Below are 21,837 nucleotides of genomic sequence, written 5' to 3' on the forward strand. Positions count from 1 at the left end.
AGTAGAAATAGCTAGCATAGCTAGCTCCAGGCCCTGAGTCAGAATCACTCCTACGACTCGCAGGACCCCTCTTCAACTGGTGTGATGTCCACAGTGCCTGTCACCACACCCAGGGCTTTTCTGCACTAGGAACATGGCAGAAGTGCTTTGCAGGGAGCACATTGTCCTTATTCTCATTGTCAAGAGAGGAAAAGCGAGGTGGTGTGAAGTCAAGGGACTTGCCCAGAGTCAGCCAGTGACAGTTGTAGGGCTTGAAACCTTGTCCCAGTCCTGTGCTCTACCTAACAGGTAAAAGGCAACACTGCCAAACCACACTGCAAACGTTTTGAGGACTTGCTTTGCCTTTACAGCTTGTGAAGTGTAACCCAGGTGCACCCAGCCCATTATCTACATAGTGATTTGTTTCCAATCTTCTAAATAAGATCTGACACAAAGGAGGTACATTTAAATGCTGTAGCATACACTGAAATGTTCTTTCTGGACTGTCTGTGTAAGAAACTTTGCCAGCAACACCCGCTTTTTGGCAGCTGCTGCAGTGACAGCTGAGAATGCAGTTTGATAAAAAATGCCACTTCTGCAAAATAATCATGGCCCGTAGGGTGATTCCCAGCAAGATCTTGTGAGGGGAAAGTCTTAGCCGAAACACATCTGTTTGGGGCAGCATGAGGGCTGGAGAAAGCAAAAAATGTTGTGAATGTTAAGCCAAGCATGATAATAGGTAAATGGCTCAAGCCCTTGGTTGTTTTGGCTGAAATGATTTGAGAAAACTTTGTGGAGTGTGTACCTGTGGTATGAATTGATCGGGTGACATGAAACCATTCTTCCTTGGCTTTCAAAAGGGTGAAAACCGAAGGAAAATGACAACAGATTACCACAACTGTCAGTGTACTTTTCCTGCTAGAACCATGATAGACCCTGGTTGACTTGTTTTAATTAATCAGAAGCAATCAGCTTGTAAGTGCTGTGATTAACACAGCTTCTATTTAACCCTGCACTGAGTTTTCCAAACAGTGTATGTAGCTAAAAAAAAAGGCTAAAAGCTCTGAGGTAGAAGCTCCAGAAGCTGAGGATGTCTTCTGGTGCTGAACCACCAAAGCTGCCCCCAGGGCACAGACCATATGTAAAAACAGTATAGCAGAATGCAGCAGTAGAAGTCCAGATGATGTTCTACTGGGTTTAAGAGAAGATTTTTTTTTTCCTCTGAGATTCCCAAATGGCAGTTTGACACTTTGCCAAGTGGCAGTCTGTGTTTAAGCCAATGGCAATTGCTTGTATTAACTTCTATTTTCTCTCCATAGGTTTGTTGATCGGCTCTGGTTGTGCCCTCTATCCTCTTGGCTGGGACAGTGAAGAAGTCAGACAAACCTGTGGTAACCTTTCCAACCAGTTTGAATTGGGTGAGTCATCAGAGCATCTTAGCCACATTAGACTCTTCTATGTGTTGTCCATAAAAGCAAAGGACATAATTGCAGGCTTGGAGGAGCAGCCCAGCTGTATGTGGAAGGGTATCCATACTGCATCATTCCAGTATGGCGCTAAGGCAGGGGATTTCAGATAGACTTGCTGGAAATGTTTTCCAAAAGAACATTATAAAAGAAAATGAAGGAATGGATGTACAAATTTAAGACATGGAATTTAATAGTCTTGCCATAGGGGAGCTAACACTCCTGGAGATCTTGGCAGGGTAGGCAGAGGCATCACATCACAACACAGGTCAAGGTAATTCACAATGAGTGCAATTATCTGTCTTTGAAGTCTGGCATGTTTATGGCATTTTAACCCAAGCCTAGAGAGTATGGTTCTGGTTACTCACATCCTTGGGAAGCTGGTAAATAACACTTACTGCCTATGTGAGCTTTCTCCCAGACAAGCCACCGGTTTTACTGTTGGTGGCTGCACTCTGAGTGAGAGCCAGAGATGTGGCCAAGCCAGGCTCATATCCATGCGGTATGGGGCAAGCTGCCTGTAGTGAGGGCTCTAGGAAACAAAGGCCCAGCAGTGACCTAAGGATTAAGCAATGTGGATGATCAGGATCTGATGTGTGAATGCACATCCAGGTTCTTGTTTAGCTAGGAGGATTGATGCAGCTGCTGATACCCTATTCTATAAGTGCTCTCTGATCCTGTGTCATTTGAGGAAGAGGGGAATCTCCTCCTGAAGGAGCAGGCAAGACTGAGCACCGTGACCCTCCGCCGGTGTGAGAGTTCCCACTCCCCAGCATGGACACATAGAGCTCCCCATTTCCAGCCATGGGGTGATTCCCAGCGAGATCTTGTGAATGGGTGTGCAAAACCCCTGTGTGCTAAACCTTATGGTTAATGTTAGAAATCCTTTCCATAGCTGTGTGTGCAGGGCTTCTGGTAGCCTGACAGCAATCCCAGTGCAAAGAACAGTGGATGTAAATGGTCTCCCAGGTTAACCACAAGCCTGCTGCATTATCTTTTATTTTTGCACTGATATTTGTCAGACTTCAGGAGTAAGGAATTATGTTTCCATTTCAGAGATGTTTCTGATGAAAATATGCAAATAAATGGAGGTTGAAAGGTAAAGATATTGTTTTAGGAGACATGCTCCAGGTCACCGTCCCTTACGCCATTCTTGTGGTGTTTTGGAGTGCATTTCATCTGTCATGGAACCAGAAGTTCTCTTTACCAATATCAGCACCCATCTCTACCACTACCAGTAATGTTGTTATCAGCGGCCACTAATGGTGTTGCCCAAAGGCTGTGTAACGTGCTCTAGAAGCTTTACCTTATTATTCTGAACTCTAATATCCTTCTGTGCTATTGATATTAAATTTTCTTTACAGTGAAGTATAAAAAGTTCCTGCAACTTTTTTATTCACCTAATAATTGAAAGATTGAACATGAAGGAGACAGAGCAATGAGAACAGAAATATATAGTTAACTAGCAGAAAAAAGTGTCCCAGAACTAAGATTCCCAGCTCCATGGAAGGGTGTCTCGAAGGATGTAATAGAAAGACTAGGCAAAACACAGCCGTACCTGTTGCAGGGAACAGTCGGGTTCATCACTGCCGATGGTCAATCCTGTGCAGAAGCCTGAAGTAGTTCATAGCCAGCCCATTCAGCAGCTACCCCATTTGAAGGGCTGGCTAGCCCCTCACGGGTGCATACTGATGTCTACTCTTCCACGCCAAGCATGCAGCTCTGCTCCTGTGGTTCCTGTTTGTCTCCTGACAATCTGCTTGTTCCTAGGCTTCAGTCATTGTTCTCCCCAGAGTGCAGAAAAGCATGACTTTTCCAGGTTATTTCTCTGCAAACTCACAAGAAGCTGGATGTCATGCCCATCTGAGGTCCTTGAAGACAGCACTTAGGCAGTTATAAGCTGTGACCTTAAACATAGTTGTGCCCACAATCAAGCAGAATCTCTGAGACCACCTTCACCATCTCAGTCTTGACTCATGAGTCAGATACCTGCATAAATTCAATCACCCTGCCATTGACATCAGTGAGGAAACCTGTGTGAAAAATTTCAGCTGACAGCATTCCTTCCAGGTACACATAAGGACCATGAGATTTATTACGTTAACTGTGAAGGTGTGTGCTCTTACTGTACTTTCTGGACCCAGAGTATGCCGGGCATGTGTTATGCATGCCTAGACTTGACAGGAGTGCTGGTCTTGCCGATCTGCTGCAATCATATGTTAACACATTAATTAACAGATTATAAGGAGAGCTGAAATTTGCTGTAGTGATTTCCACCAGGCAGCTCTGTCACTAAACATCTCTTTTCCAGATACGTTGGCAGGGAATCTAAATGCTTGGCTAGGATTTTTTTTACTTAATGTCAATGCCTGGTTGATGCTGTGTTAGCAAAGTTATCTGTAAAGAAGAGGTACTGTCTGAGGGCCATTTAATAACCACACTGCTCATCGTCTTTCATAAATACCCCTTGGTTGGTGATAACTCAAACCCTCTAGTCTTTTCTGAATCATTAGAGACTGGCTTACTTATTATTTTGGCCTACAAGCCAAAAATGATGTTTCAAAGACTTCATCTTGCTAAGTCTCAAGACAAATTTAAGTAATTATTGCTTTCATTTAAATATTTAATTTGATTAAGCCGCAGTAATATGCTTTTTGTTCCTGAGTCTGTGAAATGAGTGTCTCAAGAACCACATATATACAGGCTGCATTTTGCCCTCAGAAAAGCTGAGCTGCCATGAGCCCTGCACAGGTTTGCTGACAGGAGAAACGCTGGTGCTGGGAGTGCTGGTCCTTCACATTCTGCTGAGGTGGGTGCTAGTGAGGGTGACACCGAGAGTCTAGTTTAGCACATGTGGTTACTCTCAAAGGAGTATGTTTGGTGTTCAAAGGGATGCTGATCAGCACACAGCGTACAGCCTCCTCTATAAGGCTGGCAGAGCAACTGCTGCAGCTTGGACCACAGGGAACATGTGCATGCAGTTAGGAAAGGAGGGTCACAACAAACCAGATTGGACCAGAGAGCCAGCAAAGGTGGAGGTTCAACACTGAGAGTTGTTCTGGACTTACAAAAGGTGAGGGGGAAAAACGGTTGAGGTTGAAGGTAGAAAAGATAAACCAGCTGCTGCAATCTACATTATAGGATGAGAAGGACAAGAGGCAGAAGCAGAGGAGTGACTGCAAGAACTCAATTGAGAAGCAGCTGAATTGTGCACTGTGAAATGTAATGTTAACCAGGAATATTCCAGGATTAGTAATTGGATGAAAATTCTTGCTTTACCAAAACAAGACAAACCCCCACTCCTTGTAACATGCTTGTAACTAGATAGAATAAATAAATAGCAATGCTAAGAACCCATTAAAAAAAGCTTAATCCTTATTGGGTGTGCTAGACAAGAAGTGCTTCTCCATGTCTTCAGGGTGTCTGAAAAGGCATTAGACTAACAGGTACTCCAAATAGTGCTGAGATAGCCCATACTGTGAAGAGGGAACCTCCTCCCTCCACCCCCACCAAACACACACATTTCTGTGTACATTCCAAAGCAATATTTAAAAAGGCTGCAGGAAAAATAACCATGCCTTTAATTTATGTATAAGTGGATTTGGGTATTCTTTTCTAGAAAACCTAAGCCAACACTGTGAAATGCCCAACAGTTTGCTGCTTCCTTTAAAATTGGATATTTATTTGTTTTTTATGAAGTGAAGTATGTCCAAAGGGTTTACTTAAACATTTATATATTGAATTGGGCTAATTTTTTTCAATCAAATGGAAGTGGTTGTACAACTCCATCTCTACAAAGAGGCATCGTTCTTCAACTGAAGATACCCTGCCAAGGACAACTCCATTTGTCGATTAAGTTATATTCAATACATGAGCTGTTTTGCTAATGAGAATGGGGAGTAGCCTCTGTAAATAGACAGAGAGAGAGGCTGATACACTTGTAGAAGGGCCTGCTCTCTGCTCTTCTCTAGCAATCTGGTTTTGTCATCATGAAAAAAAGCACAGTGATAGATTAGGGCTTTGACAAATGACCTCTGGCAAATCTTGTTGAGGCGTTGATAGATCTCTGTCGTGTTCCTCTGCCTGTGGTTCCTAGCTCCCTGGCAGTCCTCAGGACATATGGAGGTCTTGGGGCCCTGCTCTCTATTCATAGATTCATAGAATCAACTAAGTTGGAAAAGACTTTTAAGATCATCATGTACTACCCTTAGCAGGGTATCATCAGTTGAAGAATGACGCCTGTTTGTAGAGATGGAGTTGTTCAACCACTTTCATTTGATTGAAAATAATTAGCCAAATTCAACACATAAATGTTGAAGTAAACCCTTTGGACATAGTTCACTTAATAATCAACAAATACCCAAATTTAAAGAGAGCAGCAAAGTGCTGGGCAATGTTGGCTTAAGTTTTCTAGAAAAGAATACCCAATGAATGCTAACGTATTCACATGTATAAACTCACATTGCAGCATCCCATCTCAGATCACAGATGGAACAGAGTTCCTACTGAAACACCAGACTATGAACCGGAGCAGTCTTCTGCTGCTGTTTTTAGGGTGGTAACTCCTAGAAGTACAGCAATATAAATAAATGGGGCAAGAGAAAAGAGATTTTTTATGGTTTAAGCCAGCATAGTTGTTTGCTTAGTGACCAAGCTCAGTGACCCAGTCAAAGTCCTTAGTCTAATTCGGCAACAGGCTAATGCCTGAGGTGAAGACTGGAGTTATAAACCAGCAGTGCTCAAAGGAACTGCCTTTCACTTTTACCAAATGCCTGAGGATGGATCAAAATCGTGTTAATCTCTTGTCATCACACAAGCTGTTATCATTATGATGCATTAGTTATACCCTGGAGTTGCCTGTGAGCCTCTTCAGGGCAGCACTGAGTGGCACAGGAGTACGGAGCTGCTGACTGAGAGTGTGAAAGTGAGTCAGATGTACACAATCCTGTGGTCTGCAAAAGGAATTAGCAAGCAATTTCCCCAAAGCAAGCATCTTTATAGCATATCACACACATAAGCATATACCACACGTTCAATTTTGCTGAGCTAGAGGCACTAATACCATTTTGTTTTCATTTCTAGATCTACCACACAAGAATAACAGCTGAAAAATAAGGGGTTTAGCAGGAAATTCATTAAAGGGAGGGACCCTGCATGAAGATGAGAACACACATTGAAGATTGCACCAAACATAAGAAAAAACTCCCACAGTTTGCAAAACTTAAATTGTATGAAGAAATTTTCGGAACTTGCATGCCTTTTTTAAAGGGCAGTGTGAATGTATGCATATGAATACATTAGTATTGGTTCTGAATGTCTAAAATCAATATGAGACTTCATTTTAGACCATCAATTTCATTTTTAGGCATTGATGTACATGTGGAGACTGCTTAGTTTTTTCATGCTCATTTCTGCTGTGATGGGTGCAAGGGCAGTTAAATCCCACAAAAGGCACCAGAGAGGACAGGGCATGCTCAGTTTAACTGCTAAAATCAAGCCTCAGTTGGCATCTGGTGAATAAGCTCCAGAAACACTACAAGACCAATACCTAAGACACCAAGTAGCAAAATTATTCTCTAAAGATTCATTTACCTAAATGTAGATGATTCATGCCATTGTAGGTGCCCTAGGAAATTTCATCTGCCCTCCAGCTGCCACTTCCCTACCACCAGATGTATGAAATGATAATATGTACTCATTATCTGATATTATTACTTATTACTTATAAATTATATTATGCACCTTATTAACCTGAAAGAATAAGATAAACTCCAATTTTTAAATTGAACTGCTCGGAAAAAAAAGTTGTCTTCCTTTGAAGAAATACGGTGTGTTTGGGCAGTCAGGACTCAGCCTAGATTATCAGTAGTCCAGAATTTTTTATGTCCTACCACTTTTTGTAAGAGATTACTTTTTATGTCATACCTTTCCTACCTAGGACCTACTTCTTTATTCTCTGGGGTGATCATTTGTGCTAAGAAGCATCCTACACATGTGACTTGGTGTTTGCTGTATGTAACTACCTTAAGAGCTCATCTTTGAGTTTCATGATGCTTTTCATTGCTATTAAAGGCAGTGAAAATCACAGGTCTGGCAGTGAGGACTCATGCGGCTCAAGTGTGACCACTGGCTACCTGCCCTGCCTACCTACCTGGCAGCTGCTGCCACAGCCTGCCCAAAAATACATTCTATGCTTGTTTAAGTTCATGCCATCCTTATGAGGCTGGGAACAGTCTCCCGCCCTGTTTCTTGTGCATGTCCTTCTAGAACCTCTGCAGTTGTTTCATGTTCTCTGGCTGTCACGCTCTATTGCTACCTGTCATACACAGAGACATTCTAGGTCTGGAGGCCCAGCTGCAGCAGCAATCAAAGCAGATGGCTCCAAATGCACACCTTTGCTTGCCCTCTGTGGTGGTCCATCCATCTGTGAACTGCTGTGGAAGGGCTCTCCCAGCCAATGTGGCCGTCTGGAGAGCAACTTAAAAGGCTGGCTCCCATCCTGAGCTAAACAAGCATCTGAATTACCCTTGAAAGCTCTCAGAAACTTCTCTGTTGAGGGATATTTGTTTCCAAAGATCATTATTATTAAGGTTCCCCTTTGCCACTTTTAGAGGGCTTGAAACATCTTAAAGAGAACTGTTGACTTGATAGTTACTTCTGCTGTAGAAATATTAGAGTCAATTATCTTTAAAGCACTTTAAAAGCAAACAGTGCAGTTACTAAAACAACATAAAACCCCCACAGAAAGCAGTGGATATAAAAAAAAAAGCTTTGTCAGGTAGTTAATTTGCCTTAGGTGGCATCATTTCAGCATCTGGCTGAGTGTTGACATATAGTTCCAAAACAATCAAGAAAAGGATTTAGAGGGTAGGACAATTTATTAGAATCTTATTAAAGGCAAAGGCTTCAAAGCTGTTTTTTTCGATGAGCAATCTATCTGACAAAGCCAGTTTTCTTGTTTGCAGATCTGCAAACAGCTCAGAGATTTTACCAGTTCAGTTTTTTGAGTGGGGCTAAGCACAATCTTTACGAGCACACCTGAGCTTCAGCTGCTGAGTTCTGAAATAGATGAGTCAGTCTACGTGCTAGTAAAAAAAGTGTTTTATCAAGGAACATTTCCTTTTTAGTGCCACCAGGATAACTTCCATTATTAAATCTTTGTAAGCCTTTGGTGACTGTATCAAGGTCAACATATATTGTCTGTAACATAAGGCACTTGCCTTTGTTGCCAGAGTTAGAACATGGATATGCAAGGTCCCTCTGCAGTCAATAGAGATAACCAGGAACATCCAGAAAGGGACTCAGACCACCTGGGAGCAAGTACCTGATGCTCTTTATTACTTGCAAAGGGCAGCTAAACTAGTTGTTTGGAATCCCTTCATAGTTAACGGGAGAGAATTAGATGTTACTAGAGCAGGGTTCACCTGTTGTACTTTAAATGTCTACTTTAAGATGAAATGCAACACACTCCTGTAAGTGACTTTTTCTCCTTGTTGTCTCCAGAGGGAGTCTGAGAGACTAGTCCAGTGTAAATCTCTGAACTATGGATGTCCAAGGAGAGGTGAAATTAATTTCACTTCCTGTAATAGGTCAGCTTTCTGCTGACTTCTTGCAGGAGTCTGGGAAAGCTCCTCGTTAGTAGGACATAAGCTATTGGCTCTTAGGAATTTCAGCATTTTAATTGACACAAGGTATTGGTTTCTTCCTCATTGTTCCATGATAAATGCACACCTAAGCAAATTTGAGCTTCAATTAAACAAAATTATGTGATCCTCCAAAAAAGGAGGATTTGGTCATATATGTAAGTGTTTGCATACAGTACAACTGAAGAATTTCCAGTTGGCGCTTCTTTTTCTGCTTTTTTACACTTCTGAATTTTATGATATTTTATGCATTTAATTGCAGACCAAAATGCTCATACAATTTCTTTGACCAAATATAAGTAACCAAAATAGCTTGATCTGTGCATGCATAAGAAATCATGTATTTTAAAAAACAACAAATCTATTAAGAAAGTCATAGCCATGCAGCAGACAAAGAAACCAGCTTCACTAAACTCCTTATTTTGTATCCAACTGTTTGGCTGCAGTTTTAGCTTATACAGTGTTCTTTCTTTGTTTCACATAACTACTTTAATCCTTTCTGGATGCATTCCAAGTTTTAACTTCTTTTCCTGATTTTGTAGGTGATTTCACATGGCAGTAACTGTGTCAAGGAAAAAAAATCTTCAGCTATTTAATTTATCTTGGCTTTATTTCAAATTAATTGTGCCTTCTTATTAATTAGCTGATTATCTTTAACATTCACCTGTGGCTTTCACATTTCCAAATCCCTGTATATCCTTTAACATTACATTCCTTACTTTTTTCTCTGCTTACTTTTCCAACTCCCTGATTGATTACATGAATCCACATTCCCTGTAGTACTGGACTCTCATGTGAAGCTGTTAATTAGATTTCCTGCACAATGTTTTTGCAAGTAGGAATTGTAGTTTTTATTTTTGAAGGTATATAATTTGTATTCTTCAGCCCGGCTAATTCTGAAACCTTTTTTCCTTCATCTTGGAAAATAGGCTGTACTTAAGGTTAAATGATCAGTTTGCCAAATACTCCAGGCTGCAAGCCCAGGATAGTCTTAACATTAGCAGCAAAGGCGGCACAAATATTTAAGATACTGAGTCTTGCAGTTAACAAGTTTGCATCCAAGACACTTTCATATTCTGGATGTTTTTTCTTAAGTGTCAATTATTGATTACTTTAGATTAAAATCATATGTTATTTCCAGGACCTTGATAACTCTATGTGATAATTATTTATAAGACATCATGAGTAGAAATCCTCGTAAAATTCTGTTTCAGCAACTGGATCCTGGCACAACTCCACAGTAGATCAAGTATCCACAGATTTTATGTTGCCAAATTTCACTAACTCCCAAATTTGTCTTAATCTTTATCTGACCTACATACTGAAGAGAAGGGGGAAGCTAGGAGACACATATCATGCCTTGAAGATCACATTAGGTATCAGTAAAAGGCACGGAAGTGTTTTTCAATAAGCCCATTCATCCCTGCAAAACTACCATTACACATTCTTTGATTTCTTTCAATTTAGGAAATAATTGTCTTATGTGCTATGGGACTCTTCTCTGCTGAATCTTCTTTCTATGATGTCCTCAGTCACTTTGTTTTTGTCCTTTATCCTCAGGGACTGCAATTTCTCTCAATCCTTTTACAAAAGAGAGGAGTATAATGTTTCCACTCTTTCCTTCTTTCATTTGCTTGGAAGTGGCCATCCGTCCACATAGCTACAAGGTCTGTTATTCTATGATTTCAGTGTTCATCCTGACACTCTCTTGCTGTCAATCCCTGTAAAACAAATGTGAAAACAAAGTTCTTGATGGCTGGCTACAAATTTACCTGAGCTCACTTGGACAGTCTTGCTTCACTGAGCAACCAAGAGCTCAAATTGTTTATGCTTTCCTTTACCAAAATAATGCCCCCAAGGACTCAGAACTAACAAAATGCTGAAGCCATAGCTTCTCTCACCATACTGACCTGTCAGGTAAAGACTGAATGATTAAAAGCAACACCAGTTATGTGCAGAGAAAGAAGTTGGTGTGATGCATGTCATCTCTATCAGCTAAGAGAGTACTTCAGCTGCTGGGGAATTTACTTTGGCACGAAACCAGATCCAGCCCTTCTTATGAGCAAGAACATGTATGCATTCTTGGACTCATCTCCACGCCCTCAGTGGACTAGCACACTTCTACTGGTATATATGTATTCCTATGCGTCCTTAAGAAAACAACAGCTTTTGTGCCTTTCTGTGTGTGTGAAAATTGACGTGGATTTAGTAATTGTTTTAATTCTATCAATTAATTAGGTGGGTTTTTTTAGAGTTTTAATGTCAAAAAAATTGGAAACTGCAATGCAGCATTTCTAATCTTTAATATGATGGGCTCCATGAAGGAGAACTGCTGTACTTGATGGTTGAGTTTAAGCCCCAATTCTGCAGAGCTCTTAACTGTTTGCTTACCTCTGAATAGAACTAGTCCCACTGATGTTAGTGCAATAAAATCAGAACATGACGAAGGGTCCTTCTGTGAGATCCATTATTATAATATAAAAAATACAAAGCTAGAAAGCAAAATCTATCTTCTCTAACGTATAACATTTCTAAAGATATTTTTCTTTTCAGTTGATGTTACATTTAATTACTCATAAACACTGTTTTTTATAAAGCTTCCTGTTCTTCTTAAAATGAGTATTTAATATCAAAGTGAAGCAGAAGTCATTTTCCAATTTAAACTGCAACTAAATTACCCAATTGTTGACAATGAAAAATCTTTCTTTAGGGTGTAGTGGAATAAAATAGGTCATATATGTAGTAAAATGAGAACACCAGACCAGAAACGTGAACTCCAGAAATTTTTTTTTCTCCTTGTGCAATACAGTATTATAAAAGGAGTAGTGTTGTTTCATTTTGACACGGGGCGATGCACTGCAGGCAATCATTCGTTGCAACAGGTACCTTGAAATTGATTATCTCTGGCCTTATAGCTATACTTAGCTACAAACCTAGGACTTACCTATACTTACAATGAAAAGTATAGCTAAGTCCTATACCCTGAGACACCTTTCCTGCTGTAGGCTCTTCTTCTGCACAGTAGCTTGAAACGCTCTTCTGCTCAGCATCATTTGAGTACAGATCAGGCTATTCAATCCAAGGCCTCCCATTGCTTCTGACACAGGCTGGAAATAATGGCCAGGTTTATTGCTGTGTTATTATTGCTCTAAGGTCAGGCTCCTGGCTCTTTCATCCGTTCTCCTGCGTTCTCCCATTCTTTCATTTGTTCATCTTGACCCAACTAACACTTGTGAACTACATTGCATTTGTTAGATCAAGAGGCTGCCTGCCGTGCCTCAGAGCATTAAGTAGGGCACTAGTCCTTAGGGTAAATGGAGCATGGTATGGAGAAATAAACGTTATTCTTTTCAGCCAAGACTGAATGTGCATGTTATATATCTGTTGAGTGCATCTCTGACACTGATTTAACAGTTCTTTCTTCTTAGTAAGTATATCACGTACCTTCTCCCCCTTTCTCACTGCCAAGGCATAAAAGTTGAAATCACACCATGCAAAAGTTCAAATTTACTTCATTCTATCCCACTTAGGTCACAGCTTTGGGCAGTGCTACGAGGTGAATCCTTAAACTCTTTTTAAAAGTATCATTTTGACATTTATTTTCTCTACCTGGAAGCATCATGAGGAGAAAGGTTTACTTTTTCAAGCTGCACCTATAGTTCTCTAATAGTTTTAGGAATACTTAGCAATTTTAAAAGACCAATCAGATGGAGTCCTTCATATCATAAGACTTGATTTAGCACGCCCTACCCTGGTATAAATGTGATCATATTAAAAGCAATCTATTGGATTTAGATATCTTGTGTATGCTTATCTCTGGTTTTGAAATTCCCAGCAGAAGCTATAGACAGTGTGTGTACACAGGCAAAGCAATAGACGGCCCAGACACAGGTCTCTCAGCATCAGAGACCTGTCTCAGCATCAGAGACAGGTGCTTGGCAGTTCTCCATGGTTTCCAATGGTCTTCTCTTTAGGAAGTCAGACTCTGTGTGTGATCTTCGGTAATGAAGCCAAGAAAGGTGTTGATCTACAGAGCATAACTAGATTACAAAACCAAGTCAATCTCCCTGCCTGCTCCAGCACATTTAGGAGAGGGGCTAATGAGCTCAAGCCAACACCACAGCTCTGCAAGTCCTCTGCTCATGTCAGGATTTTTGTTTTACTGGACATTTTTTTAAATAAAAAGCTTTGAGGGTTATAAAAATTCAACAAGTATTACGCTTCCTCCTGTTGTGTCAAACTGGTAACTTCAGAGCAGCCAAGAACATAAGTGTTGACTCTCACTAATGTCTCCTTTCAAAGCTGGCCTGATAATACCCTGAAGACAGTCAATGGACATGCTGTCTGCCTTGAAGCATGCTAATGCTTTGGACATGTTGAGATATACAGACATCTTGCGTGTCTTGTGCTCAAGGCAGGATTAGCTGAGTTGATAACTTCCGGAACCCAAAGCCTGGCCCTCAAGGATGCCACTGGAACAAAGTATGGACATGCTGCCTGTTCAGCTCTGTCTTTCTGGATGGAAACTCTGTTGTTACCTTCTGTTCTCTAGGGGGAATAATGGTTTCTGCTGCTTTTTCCAGTGAGTGGGAAGGAAGTGTATTGCTGCTTGTGCCTTACTGAGAATACTCGCTGCTCAAAGCAGGGTGATATCGCCCAAGATGGTGACACAGGAAGAACCTCAGCTGTAAATGAGTCCCAGGCACTCAAGATCACAATGACCAGATGATGCAGCCCAAGTGAAAATTATTTTTGAGATGGCCTGAAATCCTGAGGAATAACAGCAGCCATCTCCTTGCTTTTGGAGATCTCTGTGAGGAAGCTTCTTTCCTGCTGCAGCTGCTATTTTCCTGATCTCCTCCTCTACTTAAGGCACAGTGGTGCCTGGATGGGGAGCAATCACTTCATGGTCTACCATGGGATTCCCCAGCACCATTTGCTGGTGGTGAATTTGGCTCATACTGATAAAAGATATTGAGGCCATTAAATGTATTCAAGGCATATTGTGACACTGTTAAACACATTAGACAAAAGATCAGTGAAGTTTTCAGCAATGAGTTGTGACCTTGGTGAGGATAGGGAAATTTCTCTATTTTCATATTTCTGGACTCTATTCCTACAGCAGCGCCCATGCAGGTGGTCCCCTGCCACCCCGCTGCTTTGTGGATCTTCAGGGTTGATGCCTGTGAGGGGGACATGTTCCCCACAGCTCTGTCCTGAGTTACTGTCCCTCAGCAGCCTGCAGCCAGATCCAGTTTTGAGCCCTGTCACTGCAGTGGTGAAGCTGGACCCACTTAGTGCTTTCTGAAGGGAGCAGGTCCTGGCTTCAAGTTACCTGCGAACCCGCAAAATCTCAGTCAAAATATCCTCAAATGCTGCCTGGAGGAGGGGGAGAAAGAGAAGTGTGGGGAAAATCCTAATCCTCTTTAGACTGCAGCCGCTGTGGAGGGCACTGCCATGGGCGCTCCCTGGGCCAGGCAGGCAGAGGGATGCCTGCCCCATGGCTGAGCCAGCTGCCAGCAGCCTCAGCTTTGGCTGAGACATTTCCCCTGTGTGGAAAATGGTAACTGGCCAAGGAGGTGATCCCAGAGGCCTGTCTGCTGAACCGGTATAGCAAATTAAGGGGAGCCATTTAAACAGCTTGGCTTCTCTAACTGCTTGAATTACACCCTGCGTTCCCTGTCTGAGGTGGACATACAAATGGGCAGAAACCTATACAAGTGTTTTTCCCTGAATGGGCAGCGAAGAGGGGGGTGGTGGTGCTTCCTCCCCTGGTTAACACTTTGCGTGTTGCTGTGTTTCCCTTGCAGGGACCTGCCACATCGGCTGGGCCTACTACTGCACGGGCGGTGGCGCGGCAGCGGCCATGCTGGTGTGCACCTGGCTGGCCTGCTTCTCGGGCAAGAAGCAGAAGCAGTACCCCTACTGAGCAGCCCCAGCGGCGGGCGCTGCCGGGCGCCACAGGGGCTTGCCGACTCTTCTGGATAACCACGATGGACAAGATGTTTTTAAGTGCTTCCTCTCTGGAGCGGGTGTGGGGCAGCATGGCAGGTGGCCCCAGGGTGGGCAGGGAGGTGAATGGCGTCACAGAGCCACCCAGCCGGGCTGGGCAGGGACGGGCTTTCTCACCCGTGCTCGTGGTCTGCTCCGCAAGGAAAACTCCACTTTGGTAAATGGTGAAATCCTGCGTGCACCAATTAATTGAGAGGTGGGATGGCGGTGCCCAGGGGCTGGGGTAGCAGCCCCTCAGCACGGCGCTCCCGAAAGCACACACACACGCACAGACATTGACCATGGCACAAAATGAGCAGAGAGGAAGACTTTTTGGTGCGATTCTCCTTTTTCTTCCTTTTTTTTTACACCTCTCTCTGGTGGTTTAAGATTCAGTGTTGCAACACTTTTTAATCTATACATTAAACTTAATAAAAGGACCAATAAGCCACTTTATCAGTATTTTGTATATTCTCTACACATTTTTCTTCCCCAAACATTTAGCCACTGCTTATTCAGCCCTATATAACTTTTATTAAGCCTCTGTGTTTTCAGCATTATTACAAAAATGCAACATAATTACTTGGCATATGTAGCGTTTCCCTATAGTACTTTTATGAAGTGCAGTAAATGGACGTTTTTCCGTCCATTGGAAATTCCACTCACGGTACTGTAGAGCTCTGTTGGTTGTGTATGACTAACAGGAAACTTCTTCCAGACGTAGATTTCTGTTGCTGTTATGTTTAGCTCATTGATGTCGTATTGTGCTGTACCATGTTTATTATTTCAATATTCATTTTTGTAAAAAATATATATATTATATGTGCTATTTTATGTTTGTATTTGAAAAATCTCTGTAAATAAATTTTTCCTTGATCAATACTTGCAACGCGTGGGCATGTCAATAGATGAAAAAGTTCTTTCCCAGATCCCCATTGGAAAAATCCTTGGAAAGAATCATGACTTTTACAACCATGCTGCATCCTTTTGTGTATGTGTAACACATATACACTTAGGGTTCAGTTACATTGCCTGAGGATAGACATCTATTGCCACTGGAGGCATTCTGACATGTGCCACATTTTTGCCTGATGCTGTCAGATGTCCTACAGGACTTCAGTGAGACCTTCGCCATTCTGTCCTGACTGCTGTGGACTCAGCATTTCACACTGTACTGCATATACCAGTTTAAGCAACTGGAACAAGCCCGTACTTTTTTAATAGCATGGTCATTGATCAAATACCTACCAGGCAGTATTCCCTGCATGAGACACTGGAACTGTATATACAAAACTTAAAAACAAACTTCTATTTTCTTTAAGAAAAACAATGTGAAGTCAGAGCGTGGGAACTCGTAAGGGGTTTTGGATCATGACATTAACTAATGTTATTCCCTTTCAGATTTGGTTTTCTGCTCTTGTTTTCCCAATATATTTCTGTCATGTATTTCTAAGTTGCAGTCTATGTTCTTGTTGCAGTTCTGCTGGTTAATAACATTTGTAGCTGTTGCAACTCTGAAATCATGCGGTTGCTTTGTACATTATGCCGGGTGGGTTTTTGGAGGTATGTGGGAAATAGCAATGTCAGCTTGCAGTGATCAATCCTGATACCTCTGAACTGAATTTTATCAAGTTTCATTATAGGCTGGGCACTGTGTATTTGCTTTATGGTGCTGTGCAGTGAAAACAAAAATGTACCTTACCCCTCCCAGATTAGCCCATAATAGCCCTATCACATCCAACTGCACTTCTCCTGAGAAGCACACCAACCATGCCCTGGGGACTTTCCTCCCTGCACACTTTTCCAGTGGCACCAGCAGCAGTGGAACAGGGAGCTCTTGTCTCCTGCCTCCAGGTTTCAGGTCTCATCCCTTCTTGTGAGCACTCAGGACCATACCTAAACCTGCTGCAGGAGGTCAGTGGCATTCCATATAACCTCACCGTAAGTATTAATATGCCTGTTAGTTTTGTGGATTGCTGCTTTATTAAAACTGAAGGAGATGAAAACACAGCTTTGGCTGTGGTTCCCCCTAGTTCCAGTAAGAACTTTGGCAGGTATCTCAGTAGAAAAATGGTGCCTTTGTAGAGTATGCAGCTGTGGGAACATGCCTTTCCCTCCACTGAAACTGCAGTTTTGTTATACAAAGTTTCAGTGACTTCGCTATAGAAATATGAGTGTTACTATTCTAAATTTGACCCTCCCGAGATTATATCCTGAGCCGTGCACCATGGACAACATTTTAATCTTTTTAGATCTTCCTGTACTCAGGTTTGGGCTTGATTTATCATGATAAACTGGAACTGTGCAATTACTTCATGAACTAAATTAGGTTTTTGTTACAATGCGATACAATTACAGCATGACTGACTCTCTGATTTTGTATATGATCTTTTTTTAATTTGGGCTTTAATAAAGTGTCAATTTTTAGTAACTGAGCCAATGATATATGCTGTACCTGCTTTGTAGCTGTTTATCATATAGCCTTCAGCTGCTCTGATATGAATAAACCAATCACAGCTAAATTAGATTTGTCCATATTTGTGCATTTTGGTTCTGATATCCATTTTGCACTAGAATATAAATACTATTTATTATAATGGTTATCAAGCTTCACAGTTACAAACTCTAATAACTTCGAACTGGGTAAAAGATTGCTTTAAGTTGCACAGTATGAAGTGTCAATGAAATATTTACAATATTTACTTTGTTTAATTTTCCATTTATTTATTCTTGAGGATGAGGAGCTTGGCCTTGCATTTGTCAAAACAAAAGACATGAGCTTGCATAGGCTCCTAGGTCACCGAATTCTGTCCTTTCCGTTGCTGGCAGTTGTATCACACAGTCTTGTTCATAAATCTATCGAGCTGTATTTTAAAACTATATAAGCAGTTTTCCCCTGACAACTACAATGGGAAATTTATTCCAAAATCTCACTCTTTGAGTGATTAGACACTTCTAAGTTCCAGACCACCTTGTGTTCTGGAGCTCACAGATGTCAGAGGTCACAGTTCACTTCCAACAAATACTCTGGAAGCAGGAAGTTTCATCTCTCACACTTAACTAACACAGGAGTTACATAGAAATAAATAGTATGGTCATAGACTACTGTTCATTATCAGAAGCTATCTTAGGACCGCAGGATAATTCAGGTGTGGAACTTGGCATTTGTCATAAAGTTTCTGCTGTCTCACTCCTCCAGCCTGTCTCAGACCCTGTGAATGGCAGTCCTGGCCCCTCACTACATTGACTGGTCTCCCCAGCTTGATGTCATCTGCAAACTTGATGAGAGCACACTCTTCCAGCCCTTCTGGGTCACCGATAAAACCGTTAAACAGGACAGGTTCCAGGATAGATCTGCGATACCCACTCACTACACGCACCCAGTTAGAGTCTGGCCAGGAGCCATGACCCTCTGAACCTCAACCAGGCTTTTACCCATCTCTTTGCCTACCCATCCAGACCATAAAGTCACAACCTGAGTACAAGAAACCCATGGGAACCTGTGCAAAAAGCCTTGCTACAATCAGAAGGACAACCACTGCTCTTCCCATGATCACAAATCCAGCCATTTTACCATGGAAAACCAACGGGTGGGTCTGGCATAGTTTGTTCTTGATAAACGTGTGCTGACTGCTCCCAGCCACTGAAATGAGATCTAGCTACATAAGGCTACCAGTGGAAATAAGGTGTTGGGATACTCATGCCTTTGTGTGCCTAACTTTTGCTTAGCATGGCTAAATACAGAAAAAAACCAGTCATTAACAAATCTAGAAATACGAAGGGTAGGAAAAAAACCTGAGCTCTGGAAGTTGGAAATTTACTTCAGATATGAATTTGACTGAGGCAAGTCAAGGTCAAAGAACTTGGTGCAGTACCTTATTTACATAAATTCAGTCTTTGGGAATGACTTCAAGAGAACACATGATGAAATTCTCCCACCCAAACCCGAGAGAACTGAAGACTTTCTTTGCCTATGCAGCACAGGGTGCAGTGCCAAGACTCTTGGCCTGAACGTTAATGCAGTATTTACTCAGAGGGAAAATGCAAATACTATCATTCAAGCATTAAGCCAGGGAGAAGCTTTTCTGCATAAATATGAGGCTTGTGAAGGCCCTGTTTGGAGGTGGAGAGAGCATTATGCTCTTTCTGTAAAAAAAAAATCATTACTTTCTAAGACCTACATGTTAACAAATGAGTCAAATTTTCACTGCCTGCTGTAGAGTTTGCTCCCTCCCCAAAATGCAAATATGCGTATATGAAAAAAACCCCTTTAAAAATGTTTTGAAATGAGATTTAGATAGCTCCTGAGGTGATTTAACCCCTCTATTTCCTTTGATAGAAAATTCAGAAATCAGTTGCAACTGCAATTTATCTGTCATTCTAGAGTTTTAAATAGACTATGAAAAATACCAAACTGAATGACATGACAAATAACCTGTACATCAACATAAGTATTAATTCTACTCTACATACTTAACCTTTCAGAGAGACAATGGTGAAATTAGATACGTCTTTTTTTAGATGTGACATTTTAGTGTAATCCCTCAAGCAGACAGGATTTTAAATATATGCTTTCAAGTATTAAGTGTTTTAATTATTATTATTATTTAAATAATGAGGGATCAAAGAAAATGAGGACATTTTGGAAAGAGTTTCAAGTTCAGTTCTCTTAGTGGCAGAAAGGATGGTTATTAGGTGACATATAAATAAGTGGCCATTTTTCATGTTCCTCACCAAGAAACAGAATGTTCATTGAAATTTATATAGATATTTTAGCTGAGTAAAGACAGACTCTGACTCTTTTCATGGACAATTTTACCACCTTTTAGTCTGCTAGCAAGATTTGCTAAGAATGTCAGTGTGTAGGGATATTGTATGTTATGCTTATTGTAAATTAAGCCATCACAAGGAAAACTATAATCTGAACTGAACATATGGCACAACTTCATTGTACATGTCTACATCGCCAGAGCCCAGCTTATTGTTGCCTGCTTTCCTGGCTGCCTAAGAGTGAATGAACTATACGAACTGTATGTTACACTGCTTTAAGCATCCTCCATCACACAGGGATATCTTATGGTCCTCAACAGGCACTATGGACCGTACTGAGCATCACTAGAAGTATGATCATCTCTAAACATGCCCCATGCATGGCTGTCACCCCAGTGGTTATAAAACAGTTTGGCTTGTCAGAGTGGGAGTGGTAAAGCAGTGAGCTCAAAAAAGCTGCCTTTCACCTGAAGCCTAAAGCAAATGCAGCTCTGTAACAGCAGACAGAAAGCTTCTGCCTCGCACCATCCATGCAGATGGGAGCAAAGTTTGTTGTCACCATGGAAAGCAGCTGTTCCTGTCTGCAGCAAGACTTAGCAGCCCAAGGAGTTAGTCTGTGAGTCTGTAATCACTCAGGTAACTTTCCAGACATTTTTCTTACAGGAATGAAGAAGCATGGAAGCCACTGCCCGAGTTCCCAAGAGAACACATTAAAGAGTGATCCCATCTTTCTTGTCCATCTCAGATGCAGTCGCACCTGGGGCAGATGGAAATGCTTATGTACAGCTCCTGCAGCATGGTGCATGAGACCGCTGCACCAAGCAAGTTTCAGCTCCGGGATCAGAGATAAAGACAATGGCAACAACCAAGGTGCTCCATGTGCTTTTTAAAACTGCATGCAGCTGTCCTCTGCATACATAAATGTCTTCATCCTTTTTTTATTCTCAGGGGCTAAAGGTAATTTTTACTTTCTTCACACCAGCCAGCAAAATCAATATTTAAGTACACTTAATAAAGAAAGGTTGTTGGGCTGTGTAGACAGAGCCACTCTGCAAAGCACTTTTGCTCCAGCTTGTAGCCAAAGAACTGAATGGTTCATCAAGTAATGGACAGCAGCTTCCAACATAGGTGTCGTGGTTTGAGCCCAGCCGGTAACTCAGAACCATGCAGACACTCACTCACTCCCTCCCCTTCTTCCTCCTCCCAGAGGGATGGGGAGGAGAATCGGAAGAATGTAACTCCCACGGGTTGAGATAAGAGCAGTCCAGTAACTAAAGTACCATACAAAACTACTACTGCTACCACCAATAATAATAATGATAAGGGAAATAACAAGGGGAGAGGATACAATTGCTCACCAACCACCGACCGATACCCAGCCCAACCTGAGCAGTGATCTGGGCCTTCCAGGTTACTCCCCCTGGTTTATATACTGGGCATGACGTGCTGTGGTATGGAATACCCCTTTGGCCAGTTTGGGTCAGGTGTCCTGTCTCTGCTTCCTCCCGGCTTCCCCTCCTCCCTGGCAAAGCATGAGACTGAGAAAGTCCTTGGTTGGAGTAAACATTGCTTAGCAACAACTGAAAATATTGGTGTTATCAGCGTTGTTCCCAGGCTGAAAGTTAAAAAACACAGCACTGCACCAGCTACTAAGAAGGAGAAAAATGACTGCTATAGCTGAACCCAGGACAATAGGACTCCAGGGTGGGTGGTTTTCTGCAAATGCCTCTGCCCCTCAGCCCAGTGATTTTATCCTGTTCCCTAAATATCTGCCAGATGTGACCACTTTTCAAAACCTTGGGCTTTTGAAAGCATGGTAGCTGCTAAAGGGAAAGCAAAGAGTTCATGTGAATACTATGTTTTCTGTTAAGAATTCCAATCGTTCCAATGGGCTTGGACCAAACTCCATGACCCTGATCCAAAAACTGTAGGAGCCAATGGCAAATAGTCCACTGGCTTAACTTAGGCACAGATTAAATGGGCAAAAT

At 41.8% G+C, this 21,837-nt stretch overlaps 1 protein-coding gene across 1 annotated transcript in view; it reads left to right on the top strand.

Annotated features, from left to right (window-relative positions):
- LHFPL6 (LHFPL tetraspan subfamily member 6) overlaps nt 1-15,968 on the top strand; it is a 142,207-nt gene extending 126,239 nt beyond the window's left edge. The window contains exons 3-4 of the mRNA XM_030472797.1: nt 1,299-1,397; nt 14,899-15,968. Of these exons, the coding sequence (XP_030328657.1) occupies nt 1,299-1,397; nt 14,899-15,017 (218 nt within the window). The 3' untranslated portion in view covers nt 15,018-15,968. The remainder of the gene's footprint in view (nt 1-1,298; nt 1,398-14,898) is intronic.
- Nucleotides 15,969-21,837: the final 5,869 nt, after the last annotated feature.

Source organism: Strigops habroptila, chromosome 2 (assembly GCF_004027225.2).
Source record: "Strigops habroptila isolate Jane chromosome 2, bStrHab1.2.pri, whole genome shotgun sequence".
In the NCBI taxonomy this organism is placed as follows: Eukaryota; Metazoa; Chordata; class Aves; order Psittaciformes; family Psittacidae; genus Strigops; species Strigops habroptila.